Consider the following 16,014-nt stretch of genomic DNA (forward strand, 5'->3'; position numbering starts at 1 on the left):
TTTGTCATGAAATGTGCTGAGTAAACGCATGCTCCCTTGGGAATGACGCCTTCGCTCACTGATGTCTGTTTTGTAGGACAATGTAACCTCCTATCAAAGTGTATTCAGCTCTTTCCCATGGTCCTCTGCTGTGCTGTTCTGTACTTTTCTGCTGTTGAGGGGAAGCACCAGAACAAACCAAGTCCAAAAGACTCTTTGTCCCCCAGCGTCAGAAAACACACTTGCACTCTTTCCTCCCTTTGTCTGTCTACCTCCTACATACACCCAGCATGAGCATGAGTCTTTCCCCTGTCTTCAGCTTTCAACAATGCTTCATCTCTGTGTCCCGGCCCACACACAAGAATACCACAGTGTGGCGCCGTGAACTTCTCCCTCTATCTGGCTCGTTCATTGTTTGGAACACCCGGTCGCCTCTGTCTCACTCCTCTTTCCTTTATCTGTCGCTTCCTCATCAACAGTCTCTCTCTCTCTCAATCTCCATCCTTTTATCCCTCCATCTCTTAAATTGGTGACCTCACCCCAACACCCACATTAGAGTGACTTCATCGGGCAGCAGCAGCTGCAGTCAAGGCCGCAGAGCGTTGGTGTATGGGGACGATTAACACCGCCGCTGTGTCTGGGACACCAGGGTGAGACTGCTGAGAGGAAACTTCTGGAAGATGTCAACCACCTCAGGCTCTCATCTCGGGCACGTACTCCTTCAGAATCCGCATCTGCGAATTTAATTTGTCGTCAGCATCAACTGAAGAAATGCCCACTTGTGTTGTCTGAGAGGTGAGAGCGGTGGGACTGTTCACGGCACTATCAAGTCTCAACATGGCCACCAAAGATAACATTTTGTCCATATTCTTTTCACAAGAAAAGCGGGGGTTTGTTTTGTGGAAATAAAGCTTTGAGATCTGGAGTTTGCATGGAGGTTGGTTTGCTGATTGGTAGAGAATAAAAAAGTGCCAAATGGAGGAAAAGTGTCTGGTGAGGAGACGTACATATCTGTGAAGCAAAAGAGCCAAATTTTAAACGTGACTGTATACGTTACATGCATCACTTTGAGCTCAGGGTTTTTTCCCCCGTTTCCTTTTTTGGAAAAATCAAGAGCGAGTGATGATAAGGCCACCAGGCTGAGTAACTGATTGGCCACTAAGAGGATCTCACTTGCATGGAACAGAGATATACTCATTTTAATGTGTATAAATTGATCTTTTGCCGACTGATTCATCCATATACATTTAATTTTGTTAAAAACAGTCATATACAAATCATAGAGCTGGTATAGAAAAGGTAAATGGATCATGAATGGAATAAATGGAAAAAAGGAAAACTGTTTAGACAGATAGAGACTGCCATCTGCTGGACATTATACAAATTACATTTATCGTAGAATATCTTTGCCAGCCTGCTCGGTCTATATATTCTGTATATATTATACATTTGCAGAAAGATATTGTAAGACTGCAGACTTGACTCAATGTCAACAGGCTTAAAATCTAAGTAGGTATCTTGGGAGCTGAGGGAGGAGTAATATAACATTTGTTGTATCATTGTGGGGAAACAATTAATAACTAATAGCTCGGGACCGTTTTTAGTATCACTAAAAGTATCACTGAGTAACCAAACATGACTCTATGCATCAATACAGGTTCATAAGATATTTGTTTTATTACATGCTTTGATTTGAAAACGTTTTTTACAACATTGAGTACATCACATATAGATCGATGGACATTTTTTTGTTGTCAAAAAGGCATCGGTATGTTCAAGATTGTCAACTGCTGTGATAGTAAACTAATTTATCCAGAACTCCTTCAGCAAAGCTTCATCACAGTTTGTGTGTGTATGTGTACGTAGGTGTGTGTGTGTGTGTGTGTGTGTGTGTGTGTGTGCCTTCATGCATCCGTGTGTGTTGAGAGATGCTGGTGCAGCCACAGCACTGTGTTGAGGAAGCAGTCGGCCTGCGTGTCCACTCTGGACAGAGAATGCCCGTCTTCTGGAAACCACAACAATCTGGATGGACAAACAGAACGATGCTGAAAAATCTGTTTCAATAATCACAATCTTTGTCTTGATGAGGGTGAAGGGGGGGGGGGAATGACAAGAGTGCCTGCCCTGTCTGTTGCCTTGATCAGATTGTCCAGGTTTGTTTATTAAGTGCATTTAATGTTTGCTCTGCTGTACCTGACAGGTGAAGCTCTGCTCTTCAGTGCTTTATAGAGCTCCAGACCCTGATGAGGAGACACTCGCCTGTCTCTGGCCCCCAGCATCAGTAACACTGGAGCCTTGATCTACAAACAGACACACAGAGATAAACACACTGACATGAAACCAAGTGTGTGTCAGTAGAGCGCAGATCTCCTTCCAGGTGTGTCTGTAACAACATCTGCTGTATTGTTTGATTGAATGAATACAAACTACAATTGTCTAACTGACTCTAGACCGCAAGCGTATCATATGGATTTTCAACTTGCATGTCTCATGCAACAGTTTTGCTCTCATTGTGATCATTGCAGATGTCTGCACCGGCTTCAAGTCTCAGCTTTGTCTCAAGGGTGTAACCGCGACCTGAAGCTTTTTAAGCTTCAGGTCTATTCTTTACAATACGTGCGCGTATCCTCCAAAGCCTGGTGGAGATAATAACTTCTGGTTTAAGAGTGTGTTGGTTATTATCTCACCAGTACGTTATGATTAAAACACTGTATTTAAAGTTGGTGTGTGTCTGACCTGAGCAGCATGTGTGATGGGTGACTTCTCTAACATGGCAGCCAGGGCTTCAGCAGTGGGTATCTGGTCATACGAGTACTGAAGCCCCACACTGGTGTAACGCCTGAAGACACAGAGAGAGGATAAAAACATTAAAGTGGTTAGGATGTGTTGCAGTGGAGCTAAAGCTCATGTGTGTGTGTGTGTGTGTGTGTGTGTGTGTGTGTGTGTGTGTGTCTTACCAGTCTACTATGTCACTGGTGCCCAATAAAGTAGCAGCATTAATGACAGGGTTCCTGGCCACGCACACTCTGTAGAACTCAGGGTACTGACCGACCAGATGACAAGACAGGAAACCCCCGTGAGAACCACCGATCACAGCCAATCGATCGGGGTCAAGGGCGATGTCTCTCTGCAGCGCAGTAAGCACGGCGGTCTGGGCAAAGACAAATCATTTTCAGTTCCAGGGTGACAATGATCTTTTTTATGGATATACACATGACTGACAAAAAACAAAGTCACAGATTCTTCTTACATACTAGTTTTTTTGCCAACCTCACTCTATCCAGGACTGTGTTAGTCAGTACCTGCACATCTTTTACATCTTGGCTTCCGATCTGACCGATCAAGGATAAAATGCTGGCCTGGCCGAACCCCGTGGATCCCCGATAGTTCACTAGATAGAGAGACAGAATGAGGGAGAGAGAGGGAAGACGTCTTAATGAGAAAGAGACATGGAAAAGCCTTTGATCATGTGGATTGAGCAGAATTTCTGTTTCAGTTTTTTACTGATTTTCACCAAAGTAAAAATAGATTTTCTTTAAAAAAGGGGATAAGTTTAAACTGATTTTACATACCCTCACACAAAGAAGACACAGGACACTTTTAGAGTAAACTAAATGCAAATGAGCGTCCATCTCCATTTCAAGTGTAAGTATGCCAGTGTGTGCGTGTGCGCGTGTGTGGGTGTGTGTGCGCGTGTGTGTGTCTGAGAGGAACAGAGGGATCTCACCCATGAGCACAGCAAAGCCGAGTTTAGCCAGTCCAGCTGTGGTGCAGTTCCACTCTGCTGGGAACTGGGAGTGAGGGCCACCTGGAGGAGCAAACAAACCATAATATAAATCAAGCAAAATGTTTCAACATATTTCCATCCTGGAAAAGAGAAGTCAACACAGACAAGTAAACACAGACCGTGGATAAAGACGACCAGAGGTATCTTGGCTTCATTGGGGGGACGAGACGGTTTAACCAAGACAGCCCCGAAGTCTAAACCAGCTGATGAGAGAGAGGAGAGAGACATCATAGCGAGGTTCATATTAACAGAGTGAGTGATCTTCATCATTTTGACCCACTGTTTGTTTGTGTGTGTGTGTGTGTGTGTGTGTGTGTGTCTCATGCTCACAGTAGTGTGTGTTGTCCTCCTCTGGTGGAGGTGTAACATCGAGAACTGTCCAGTGGAAGTCAAAGGTCATCATGGGCTGCTGCAGAGTTTGCCAGGTCACAGCCTCACCTGCTGAAGGGAGGAAACCCACCCTCTGCAAACACACACACACGCACACGCACACACACACACATACACACACGTGGTCTATTAAACAAAATATATAAATACATTTTAATCTGAATGATCTTGTTTAACAATGCAGTAAACTGTATTGTAGCATAATACTTGTGTTGCCGTGCAGTCTGACCAGAGTGGGAGGTGTGTTAGGGCTGGAGCAGCAGACGACCATCAGGTCCTTCTGGACTGTCAGCAGCTTCCAGCTGCCATAAGCTGGAAGATCAGAGAGACCTGCAGAGAGGAGGCAACAACAGAGACGGGAGTAAAGACAGAAAAAGAAGTGATGAAGACACAGAACACAGTAGAGGCACAATAGACGGAACATAACAAAGAGATGAAGATCTGGTCAAAGTTTTTAAAGGGATTTTGAAATGATGTACCTGTATTAAATGGAACGCGTATTTATTGATGATATTATGTCCAGCAGTATATCCAAATCACAGATGTAGACGGCATGCAGGAAATGCATTTGAAATAAAATTATTTTACTTTGGATAGTTAAATTGTCTTAATTGTAAGTCTACTTTACCAGCAACATTATGCTCTTGCTATAAAACCTACATCTGAGCACTTCTTATAGATATAGATAATATAGATCCCGGTAAAAACTATTATCGTTACTACTGTGATGAAATGCAGTAATCCATAAATTGTATTTGTCTTTCATTTTGTGTCATCTTCGGCGCTCAGAGCATGCTCCTGTGGGGTTTCTGCAACTTTTGACTAATATTTTGAAATTCCTCGATACTATTTTGGTGGCAACATTACACCTATTGGTGTTGTCGTACCTTCCTGTTTTCTCTTGTGCTCCTGATGATGAAGATACAAAGGTGGAGGAGGATCAGGAAGAAGAGGAGAAGGAGGAGGAGAGTGAGAGTCAGAATAAGGGGAAGGAAATGGAAGTGAAGGAAAAAGACAAGGGGGAGGTGGAAGAAGAGGGGAGACGGGAGTATGAGGAAGACACGATGACAGAGTAGAGAGAGGAGCAGCGGGAGGAGGAGGAGGAAAATGAAAATGAAGAATAGCAGGAAATGGGGGAGGAAGAGGAGGCCAACAGGGCAAAGGAGGAGGTGAAAGCAGAGGAGAGAGGAGAGGATGAGATAGAGGAAAAGGAGGAGGAGAAGGGAAAAGAAGAGATGGAGATGAGGACAGAAGAGAGGGAGGAGGAGGTGGAGGAGAGGATGGACTCTTACTATCAGAGAGGGAGGTAACTTTGTTTGATCTTCTGTCGACCATAAAGAGATCCTGAGAGAGAGAGAGAGAGAGAGAGAGAGAGAGAGAGAGAGAGAGAGGGTAGGTGAGTTATGGAAAGTATGTATACGAGGTTGTGATGAACACAAAATAATAAAAAATATATTAACAAAAGGTCGGGAAGTGTAGGTATTTTAATTTAAAGGAATAATTTGACAATTTGGGAAATAATCTCATTTGTTTTCGGGCCGAAAGTTAAAAAAGAATACTGATACCACTCGAATGTCTGAGTTGATTCGCTAAGCTTAGCATGAAGACTGGAATCAAAGGAAAACAGCTGGCCTAGCTCTGCTCGAAGTTAAGAAAATCCACCAACCAGAACCTCTTAAACTCACTCATCAACACAATCTGGGATTTTTACATTTCGGCTTGTGTAACAATGTCACAAATCAGATAAAGCCTGTTAATTAGTGATTAGAGTCAAAGTATTCCTTAAATATGAGGTTTTTACCTTCCAGTTTCTTCGGGCGCTGCTGAACACCACTCTCTGACCGTCTGCAGACCAGCAGCAGGGTGGCAGAGCTTCATACACACCTGCAAACTCACCTGAAACAAAGTGACATGGATAGACTTCATCTTTTACCTTTGATTTTATATATTTTTGAATGCTGGTCTTCCATCGAGCACTCCATCACTCCCCACATCAGCTCTTTTATCCTGCTTTGTTAAGGGCTTCAGACAATTTAATGCATTTTTGTAGGACGTGCCAAATCAAGCAAACATAGACAGTAACTGCAACACTGCACATTTAGCAGGTATTCATCATAATGAACATCTTAATTTAGCATGCTAACATCTGCTAAGTACAGCTGACGTTGATGGGAACGTCATTACTTTTGCCCGATGACTGCACAAGATGAAAAATCTGAGGGTGACCAAAGTTGCTGCAAGTCAAGCTGAGGGAAGCATGAATGTGTGAAATAAATATCCAATAGTTACTGAGACATTTCACTCAAAACCTCAACTGTCAACCTCATGGTGGCCGGTCAGCAGGAACATGAACGTTTGAACCGACATTGCCACATCGCTAGTGTTACAGTATGTAACCTACCAGTCTGTGGTGTGTTGACAACATCCAACAGGGTGGACATCCTCCCGCTCCTCAGGTCCAACTGTGGAGGAGTAACAGTCGCTGTTAACAGAACGAAAACAAATACACACACATCGACACGGATACACACACACAGATACACACACACAGTGTACCTGCTGCAGACTGAGGCACTGATTGTGAGGTCCAAACACTCGACCCTGCAGGTAGATCAGCGTGGACCCGTCTGGACTGAGCCTGGGACAGGACACTGACAAGTTGTCCCCAGACAGACACTCTGGTTTGGAGGGAGGTAGGAAAGTTCAGTCATCGAAGCAGCAGAGAGAGTGTGTGTGATTCATTAACAAAGACACAGAGACGAATGTGCTCACCACAGTTTCCACCCAGGTCCAGCTTGAATAACGCTGACCTGGAACAGAATTATAAGAGTGAGAGACACAAAATGAAACTGTAATGTCAACTGTTGAGTGTGAGCCCTGCTATACAAAAACTTTATTCTGACACTTCTTAAACTTAATGTTGAACATTGCTACTGCTCAATCACTGCTGTTCTCCATTTTCCTTTTCAGTTTGGATTCAGCACATCTCACACATAAGAAGATGACCTCCCCTGCCACCAACATGCTGTAACAATAACAACAATGATTGACTGATATTTTTATGTAAATGTGGCCATTTTTAGTACTTTTATATACGGTATGTATTAAAAAAAAAAAGAAGAGTAATTATTATTTTCACAACAGACCAATAGTGATTTAAGTGTTTGGGTAAAAGGAAGACTTAAAATAAGTAATGTGCCGCTATCATTTATGTCATTTTATTTCTGAGAGCTTCTTTTTCTCTTTAATGACAGGGTTCCTGTCCTGTTCCTGGATATGTAGATAAACTTCACTCCACATAGTTTTGTTTATTTCGGTGCTTAAGTCGCTGTTGTTTTTCATGCTGACTCTGGCTGAATCAGAAGACAAAGCATCAGTCTGACCTGCGGTTGGAGCAGAACCGCAGTCCGAGTCTGAAAGGTTCGTGGTACCAACCGACAAGAAACACAGACTGACTGCCGGGAGCCCACAGAGCCTGGAGGACAACACACAAACACACACACAGTGTTATTAAAGACGCCATTTACACTTCGAACCAAAGGCCCGATGAATTCACACTTGACTTGCACACACTAGCGGTCCAAAAACATAAAGATCCTGTGGTGTCAGATGAAGTAGTTGAAAGCCTCTCTGTCCTCACCTGTCCAGGTGAGACATCACGTGGGACGCCCTGCAGGACGCTGACGGAGCCGCTCTGCAGATTCACCACACAGATCACCGGGACGCTCTTATTGGTCAGAGACTCACCCCAGTCTTCACAGTACACGCTCCTGTCCTGTTTGGGCACAATAACACACATAGACAAATAAGTGGCTTGCACACATTAACATGTTCCTGTGTAGTCAACAACATTAATGTGATTTTCTTCTCAAGAATTTATTCTACAAAATGTTCTATCCTTCTGATGTATTTACAATCTGCATGTTATTGATTTGAATGCACATAAAGAGCATAATCCATCGGGTGCATGTGTGTGTAATACCTTCCTGCATGCAGATTCCCCATCATGTGTTTCTATTGATGTGTTCTTAATCTTCTCAGCTACATACAGCAGTTTGTTCTCACACTCCGACCATGACAGACAGCCAAACTGGGCTGGAAACGGATGATGCGACAGTTATGCTTTGGTATTTTTTTGGGTGGTGATGCATCAGATTTCTTTCTTGGAGGAAACAAGAACCAACGCGTGTAAAAAAAAAAAAACGTGAAACGTCCATCTCACCGTCGCCGTACACTCTGCCGTGTTTGTTGAGAGCAGTCAGGTTGAGGCACTTGCTGAGGCCGTGGCGGTCCCATATCTGAACAGCAACAACCAAAAACAACAACGGTCCGTCAAAATGCTCGATCGTTGATCTCACAGAGGATGCCGAGGTCTGTTTTTCTCACCTCGAGGAGCTGGTGGCCACTTGTTTCCCTGATAACGGTCCTCAGGCCTTGAATGGGAGACAGTCCACTCAGCACCCTGGAGAGCAGGAGAGAAATAAAACCGCTCGATCGAAGACAAACTCAACAACAGGCTGAAAAGCAATGTTTCACTGGACTCTCTGGTTAAAAGTTTAGTTGTTTTACTTTGTTGCACCTGTAGCTACACAGTGATGCCCCGCTTCCTCACGACTGCAGCAAGGTGAGAGGCTAAAGCAAAGACATGACTCAACCCCAAAATGGCCAGCAGGTTTTTTGCCAATTATCTAATATTTCCTGACAATATTTTTGTCAATATAAGTGCAGATGGTCTGAAAGAATGAATGGTGGGACATTTAATATTATTTTACAAAATTCAATAAATGAAAACCGTAAATGCAGAAGTACGTGCGGTACTTTCGTCATCAATGACAAATATGACCAAATTTTCATATGTGATGCTGCTCAGATCTTATATTCAAGCAGCAGCAGCAACAACAATATTATGAAGAAGTATTACATTTAAAGTAGGAATAAACCTGCCTTTACTCAACAAATGCCAATAACAAGATCTTAGTGAAATCTCAATGGGTTTTAGGGTTTAAATTTACAAAACATGAGCTTCCTGTTGAATGCGAGGGTCATTCACTTTCTTTCTCATAGTATTTTGTGTGTGTGTGTGTGTGTGTGTGTGTGTGTGTGTACTCACTCTCCAGACACAGGTACACAGGGTCCCGGTGGAAGGACAGTCCTGATGCTCTTGTGGTCGTTGCTGTCTGTGATCAGAGTCCACTGCTGCGAGTAGCGAAGTCTTGAGCCTCGGACCAGGTCGCTCTGACTCCACTCTGAATGTGAACGTGGTGAGAGGTTTTCCAAGATGGGTTGAAAAAGAAAAAAAAAAAAAAAGATTTGATTATGTTTATTGTTCAACTTTAAAATGCCAAAGACATATTATAGCACCTCTGTAATAACTGGAGGATGCTCGCAAAAAGTATTTCCTGCCCTAGCATTATGTAATGTTGATGTTATGAGAATGAGAAGCTCCACTTGTGTTCTGGATCCAATCTAATCTGAACTTGTTCGGTCTTCCAGCTGTCTCCGTACTCATCACAGAAATCATTAACTCCTTAACCTCTGCTTCAGACCCCTGAACACTCAAACTGGCTGCTGTCGCCCCATCCCTCAAAATACCTGGACTCAACCCTGATGTCATGACTCATTTCAGGCCCATCTCCAGTCTCCGTCTTTCTGTTACAAATGTTGGAACAAGTTGTCGCCTCTCAACTAACAGCCGAGCTACACTGATGACTTCCAGCTCTACATCTCCACTAAATCCATCCCCACTGCAGCTCACTACACTCTCACCAACTACCTCACAACATCGTCCTCGCCGTTGTTTACTCCACTCCGTCTCACTTCCCACACATCCACAACCTCAGAGTTATTTTCAACTTCTCCTTCGAACACGTCGATGAAATCACCAGGACACATAGCTAGTTCTCTGCTCATCACTTTCCTTCATGGGGCGACACATCCTTCTCCACAGCAGGCCCCTCCCTCTAGAACTCTCTCCCCAAACCTGTCATTCAAATCACACATTTAAAACTCACCTTCTTAGAGCTGCTTTTAACGTGCGATTCATGTTTTCGACGGTGATTTTAACTTATGTTAAGTGTCTTTGAGTACTCTGAAAAAAAGCTCTATAAATAAAATGTATTAATAAGATAAGATAATCATGTATTAGTCCCACAGCGGGGGACATTTGCAGGATTACAGCAGCAAAGTGGACAGTGCAACAAGAGACATTCTATTTAACATTTAAACAGCCATACTTGTATAACTTTGCTTGAATCAGTGGAAATTGGTGGTGTTGAACCCACAATCAAACGTAGTGTTCAATATCCAGTCAGGTACAACAGTCATGTTGATCGGTATTCTTCCAGGGAAACAGATGGTTTCCTCTGTAAACCCTTTTAAACCCTTAAGACAAAGATCACTGTCGTCAGTAGCAGGGTGCCTTTGACAGCAGGTGGTCACGAAATGCTGGCGGTCGTAGTCATTCCCACAGGGACGTTTCTTTTCCTTCTGGCTGGTTGAAATCTAAGAAAGTGAGGGTTTCTTTCATTGCCTCCATAATGCACCAGCTGATTTAGGTTAACATGCTGATAAGAGGAGAAGATGTCTCTGGATAACTACTGGCCAGACTGTGTTCCTCTTGTGCCATCTAAAATATCAGCTTTTGTGCACAAGATAGCTTTTGAGCAAACTGGCATCCAGCTTGATATCTATGAGCTCGTGAACTTTCCTCAAGTGCAACCATCAGGACATCACTGGTAAGGTTCAAAGAAGAGTGAAATCATCACATTGCCGTGTCTGCCGAACCACAGCAGCTCTGATAGGGATGGATGAGTATTTAAATGAAACAGAGGAATAGATTCTTACAGCTATGTTGTAATTATGCAGCATTCAAAGGAGGTATTTTCATACCTACAAATAAATATTGCATATCGCGCAGTATACAAACTTAATTCAGACCGTGAATTAGAAAGGTTCGATACTCTTTGTCCATATTTTCTCTTTGTGTGTGACACTGAGGGGAAGTTCAACATGTAATAGCTTCATGCTTCAAGAGGACAGTTTTTCTTTCATCATACTCTCTGTTTAAAACAGTATATCACCGTTTTTCATTTACATTACTGCAGATCATTTTCCAAATAACCCCGTGTGGTTTCAGGTTTCTGAATGTGTCTTTTCTTATTTTTGGGGAGTTTCCATTCATTTCCAAACAGTAAGAAACAAATCAGCAGACATTTGTAATCCATCCCATTGAAGTGCCACCATATGTTTGGTAATATGGTTTTCACTGTTGCCTCACATCAACAGCAAAACTCACAAACATTAGTTCAAACCAGAGGTGCAAACACAACAGGTGAGAGTGAGAGAGAGGGGTACACCTACAGCTCATCTCTGGGTAACAGTACAGTAGATTACTTCACTAACACCCCGATCAGACCACAGCAAAATCACAGTCTACCTGGACATACCAGCACCCAATCATGAGGTACTGCATGGCAAGCAGAAGGACGATACCCACTAATTATCAAAATTCAAAAGAGAATATTTAGATTTTATAACCACCTAAAAGATAGCAACCCACAACAAAGAACTACACCACAGATTGAAATGCAGCAATATGCCAAAACAGCAGCAATATGTGTGAGCTGCTGTGACAGGAAAACAGCGTCCAATAGAACAGAACCAAGAAGACTGTCAGGATTCTTGCAATGACCATTTGCACTGTAAATAGACATAACACACTGTACAGAACACACACCTTTAAATAGGCTACATTTCTTTAAAAAATGTTTGCAATAGTTACACAGTTCTTATTTGTACCCATATTCTGTAGCTGTCATGTCCATTTTAGTTATATGTATGTAGTATATCTTTAAGAGTTTCAGAAAAACGTATGTGTATTTCTACTTTTCATTATAATGTTGTAATGTTACACTCCTCTGCTCACGCATTTCTGTATGCTAGTTTTCTTTTTTGTCGTTCACACATGAACGTATGTTCCCCATGCCAATAAAGCTTCTTAGAATTGAATTGAAAGAGGGAGAGAGAGACACCTGCAGTCACGGTGTATGTCCGGAGCTCCGGGAGCTGCTCTTCTCTCACGTGGGCAGAAACAGGCGCAGGGAAACGGCTGACCTCTCCGTACACCCCGGTGACCTGTCCGGGCTCCATCTGGGTCCGCTGCCGTAGACGCGCACTGAGCTCACATTAAATCACCAACCTACCACACTAGCACGCTCCACACGAGCAGCTCGGACAAGCGCAAACTCGTGCACCAAGCACAACAGTTACACCGTTAGCAGCTGCTCGGAGGGTTAAAATAGTTGCGTGGCTCAGTTTACAGAAGTTGCGGTCATGAATGTGTCCACAATACAAAAACACAACGGTGTTTGCTCTAACAGCGCCTCCATGTTGAAATCACGAACGGACGATACCACTTTGGCTCCGTTTGGAGGGGTGTAGTAGAGAAAGCTGACCGCACGGGGGCAGCGGACGATCACAAAGATAGTCATTCTTGATTTTTGTTGTAAACAGTACTATTACCGATGAACTGGTTAATAGTAATACTAACACAAATTAAAATGTCATTATAGTTTACTTCTTGAGAAATGAATAACCAGCGAGTCAGCATGTTTATATAAGTCGCTCCTGCTCATTTGTACAATACTTTTTCTCCTCTGTGGTTACAGACTACAGAATCTGCAGGGTGGTGGAGCCTCCTGCACATAGATTTACAAAGGCTGAGGCTCCATTGACAGATTAACGAACAAGCTAAATATATTACATTCTAATTACCAGGTATATTCTGAATAAAATATATATATTCATATTAAAGTGCCTACATGGTGCGTACGCCAACAACCCAGTCATGAGCTAAAACATATTTTCCAAGCAAAGAATATAGATAGAATTAAATTTGATTTCAAAAGAGAATTATATTATACAAACATAGCACAAAAAGTAAGGAAATTTGTGTTTGGTAGATTATTTCTTTGTTGTAACAATGCTTCTTGGCAATAAATGTTATACTGTTGGAAAGCCTGTTTATTTCCCTTACAAATGGTGCCACATTTGTAAGGAACATGCATTTGTGGGATGAGCAGCAGAGCTGAGTATGTGGGTTGCGCCCATGAAAAATTTGCCAAATCTTCTCTGCCAATGCCAAACAGCTTATTCTGCCATTGACTCTCGTTTGGTGTTGTTTGGTGGATTGGATGATTGAAGTCTGAAGAAACAAGACATATTGACAATTTAACAATTTATTCATTTAAACAAAGCATGGATCTCTGAGAGCGATCAAGGTTTATTGTGTCACTAATCACAAGCGGCTGCTAATTGTGTGTGAGGACAGGGTTTTAAGGGAAACAATTCAAAATCTGAAAGTGGAATCAATAAGCAACACTCTCAAATCAAAACATGCTTTTGAATAAAAATAGGATAAAAAGCACCAGAGTTCTTCCCCCTGCGTTATGTGCCATGTGGTGTGTCAGATTTACCTTTTGTATACAAACAGAACCACTAAAGCTGGTTGCCTTTTGTATGTTTAATCAAGTGTACCTTCAGAGCTGACTTGTCCCGAAATTTTTTATCACAAATTGAGCAACTGAAAGGTTTCTCTCCTGTGTGGATTCTCATGTGCGTCTGTAAAGATGAACTCTGGTTAAAAGATTTCTGACAAACTGAGCAGCTGTAAGGTTTCTCTCCTGTGTGGATTCTCATGTGCTTCTGTAAATTTGAACGCTGGTTAAAAAATCTCTGACAAACCGAGCAGCTGAAAGGTTTCTCTCCTGTGTGGATTCTGATGTGTTTCTGTAAATCTCCATTACAAATGAAACCTTTCTCACACACTGAGCAGCTGTAAAGTTTTTCTCCTGTGTGGCCTTTCATGTGTCTCTTTAAAACTCCCTTACAAGTAAAACATTTCTCACACACTGAGCAGCTGTAAGGTCTTTCTCCTGTGTGGATTCTCATGTGTTGCTTCAGATCTGCAATCTTGAGAGTCGTTTTCCCACAATCAGAGCATCTAAAACGTTTCTCACCAGCACTACATGTTGAATCACTGACGGAAACTTCATCAGGTTTCAAAGAGCTTAAACCTGACTGAGGTTCTCTGGTCTCCTTCCAATCATAACTGTTATCAGTGACAAAAGAGTCTCCAGTCTTCTCATCAGTATCTGGTCCTTGATGTCTATCTGGATCTGAGTTCCTGTATGGTCCTGGTCCTCCACAGTCCTCTCCATCAGCTTCTGTCTCCATCTGTTCAGTTTGTCTTTCATGAAGCTGTGAGGACTGAGCTTCCTCTTCATCATCTTCACTCTTCACAAGAGTGAATGAGAACTTGACATCAGCCTCCTCCAGTCCTTGAAGCTGCTCACCCTCCTGACTGGTCCAGAGTTCCTCCGGTTCCTCTTTAATGTGTGGGGGCTCTGGGTCCTCCTGGTCCAGACTGGAGCTCCACTCCTGCTGCTCAGGGGGAACCTCTTCCTTAACCACCAACAGCTGCAGGACATCTGCAGGAAAACAGAAAACACACACAGAGACGTTACAAAGAAATGTTAGTATTGAGCAAATAGTCTCCAGTACATACACTTTTTTTTTCCTGCCATCATTCCCTCTTACACTCCCTGTGCAGTTACCAAGCAGACATAACGACACAAATTGTAAAGACACAACGCACCAGCAGCAATGAAGTCATCAATAGTCACATGGCAAAAAAGTCAACTGTGGGCAGTTATAGTTGACTAATGTACGTAAACCTGCCAACAGTGGATAGAACCTTCAGAAGCAGCCACAACATAACCGTGGACGTGCATCATAGGTGCACTTCGTTTCTAAACCAATAGCACTCCACCTTGGTAGTCCGCCATAGAGAACATCCATGTAAAGATGATGAAACTGAAATGTGACAACAATGACACAATCTGAACTAATAAACTTCGTCTAGAGACTGCTCTCAGGAACTAGACGCTCTCAGGAACAGAAATGTTTTCTGTCATATAGCTAGAAGCTGAGAGAACAGATCAGAAGAAGAAGAAAAAGATTAATTGTAACCGAATCTCACTACAAACTAACTTGTAAAGTTAGCAGCCGTAGCACAAACAGTGTTTGATAACTGAGAGAAGTGAACCAACCTGCTCTTTGTTTCCGGACTTCCGGGTTGAAAACAGCGTCCAGTAGTTTCCGTTGTCGCTCGTTCTCCTCTTTTGTATGATACAGTTTCTCCTCGTACTCTGCTATCGTTCTTTCAAACAGACCAAATATCTCTTCAGCAGCCGCAGTTAGTCGCTGGTTGACTAAAGATCTCAGCATTTGGACTTGAGACATTTTCACTATATCACAGAGACGTTTCCTCCAGACAAACTAACCGTCTAACTAACGACCTGCGCTGTGTTTCTTGGTTACGTTCGGGTCCGTCCACCTCCTGCTAGCATGCTAACTTCATTAGCTCCGTAGGACACCAGGAGACAATCCGGACGTTTTAAATTAAGCGAAACAACACAGAGTCCACTCGGTTCAAAGCGTTTGTACTTTCGATATTTTCACACAACGACAGAAACACTGTTTACTCTCCATTAAACTCTGACTAGCGCTGTGTTGCTAACTTCCGGTCCCCGTCGGTCTGTTTCCATCTAGCATGCTAAGCTAAGTTCAATAGCTTTGTAGGCTACCGGGAGATGAGTCAGAGGAAAAACATCCATAGAAAAGGTGAAGAGCTAAGAGTCCACTCAGACATGTTTATCCAGACATACAGATGGAGCTAACTGATACTTTCTCCAGCAACGCCGAGATCCTCCTGGTGTCACTGGCACCGCAGTAGCTCGTATGTGGCAAGCGCCAGTCAGGTGTCACAACAGCGGCACGCGAGCAGCTCGTTAACTGTG

The 16,014-nt window shown here is 42.9% G+C and overlaps 1 protein-coding gene and 1 pseudogene across 1 annotated transcript; both read right to left on the reverse strand.

The window, feature by feature from the left end:
• Positions 1 to 1,526: 1,526 nt before the first annotated feature.
• Positions 1,527 to 12,545, reverse strand: LOC116382580 (acylamino-acid-releasing enzyme). The gene is made up of 21 exons (XM_031845761.1): positions 12,187 to 12,545; positions 9,267 to 9,402; positions 8,543 to 8,618; positions 8,379 to 8,454; positions 8,139 to 8,251; positions 7,797 to 7,931; positions 7,540 to 7,631; positions 6,929 to 6,966; positions 6,713 to 6,834; positions 6,558 to 6,618; positions 5,958 to 6,052; positions 5,449 to 5,500; positions 4,386 to 4,486; positions 4,097 to 4,229; positions 3,886 to 3,969; positions 3,707 to 3,787; positions 3,282 to 3,370; positions 2,937 to 3,130; positions 2,716 to 2,818; positions 2,173 to 2,279; positions 1,527 to 2,001 (listed from the first exon to the last, which is right to left on the reverse strand). Exons 1-21 carry the CDS (start codon positions 12,302 to 12,304, stop codon positions 1,884 to 1,886), a joined length of 2,124 nt encoding a protein of 707 aa, XP_031701621.1. The 5' UTR covers positions 12,305 to 12,545; the 3' UTR covers positions 1,527 to 1,883.
• Positions 12,546 to 13,641: 1,096 nt separating this feature from the next.
• Positions 13,642 to 15,986, reverse strand: LOC116382471 (zinc finger protein 454-like; annotated as a pseudogene).
• Positions 15,987 to 16,014: the final 28 nt, after the last annotated feature.

This window comes from Anarrhichthys ocellatus, unplaced genomic scaffold, assembly GCF_004355925.1.
Source record: "Anarrhichthys ocellatus isolate YVR2014 unplaced genomic scaffold, GSC_Weel_1.0 scaffold5, whole genome shotgun sequence".
NCBI lineage: Eukaryota > Metazoa > Chordata > Actinopteri > Perciformes > Anarhichadidae > Anarrhichthys > Anarrhichthys ocellatus.

Excerpts from the sequence above, each read along its gene's own strand:
- LOC116382580 (XM_031845761.1), bottom strand. The coding sequence starts at position 12,304 with ATGGAGCCCGGACAGGTCACCGGGGTGTACGGAGAGGTCAGCCGTTTC. Across the intron at positions 2,280-2,715 it reads CCATCACACATGCTGCTCAG|ATCAAGGCTCCAGTGTTACT; the intron begins GTCAGACACACA and ends GTCTGTTTGTAG. Across the intron at positions 2,002-2,172 it reads AGCAGAGCTTCACCTGTCAG|ATTGTTGTGGTTTCCAGAAG; the intron begins GTACAGCAGAGC and ends TTGTCCATCCAG.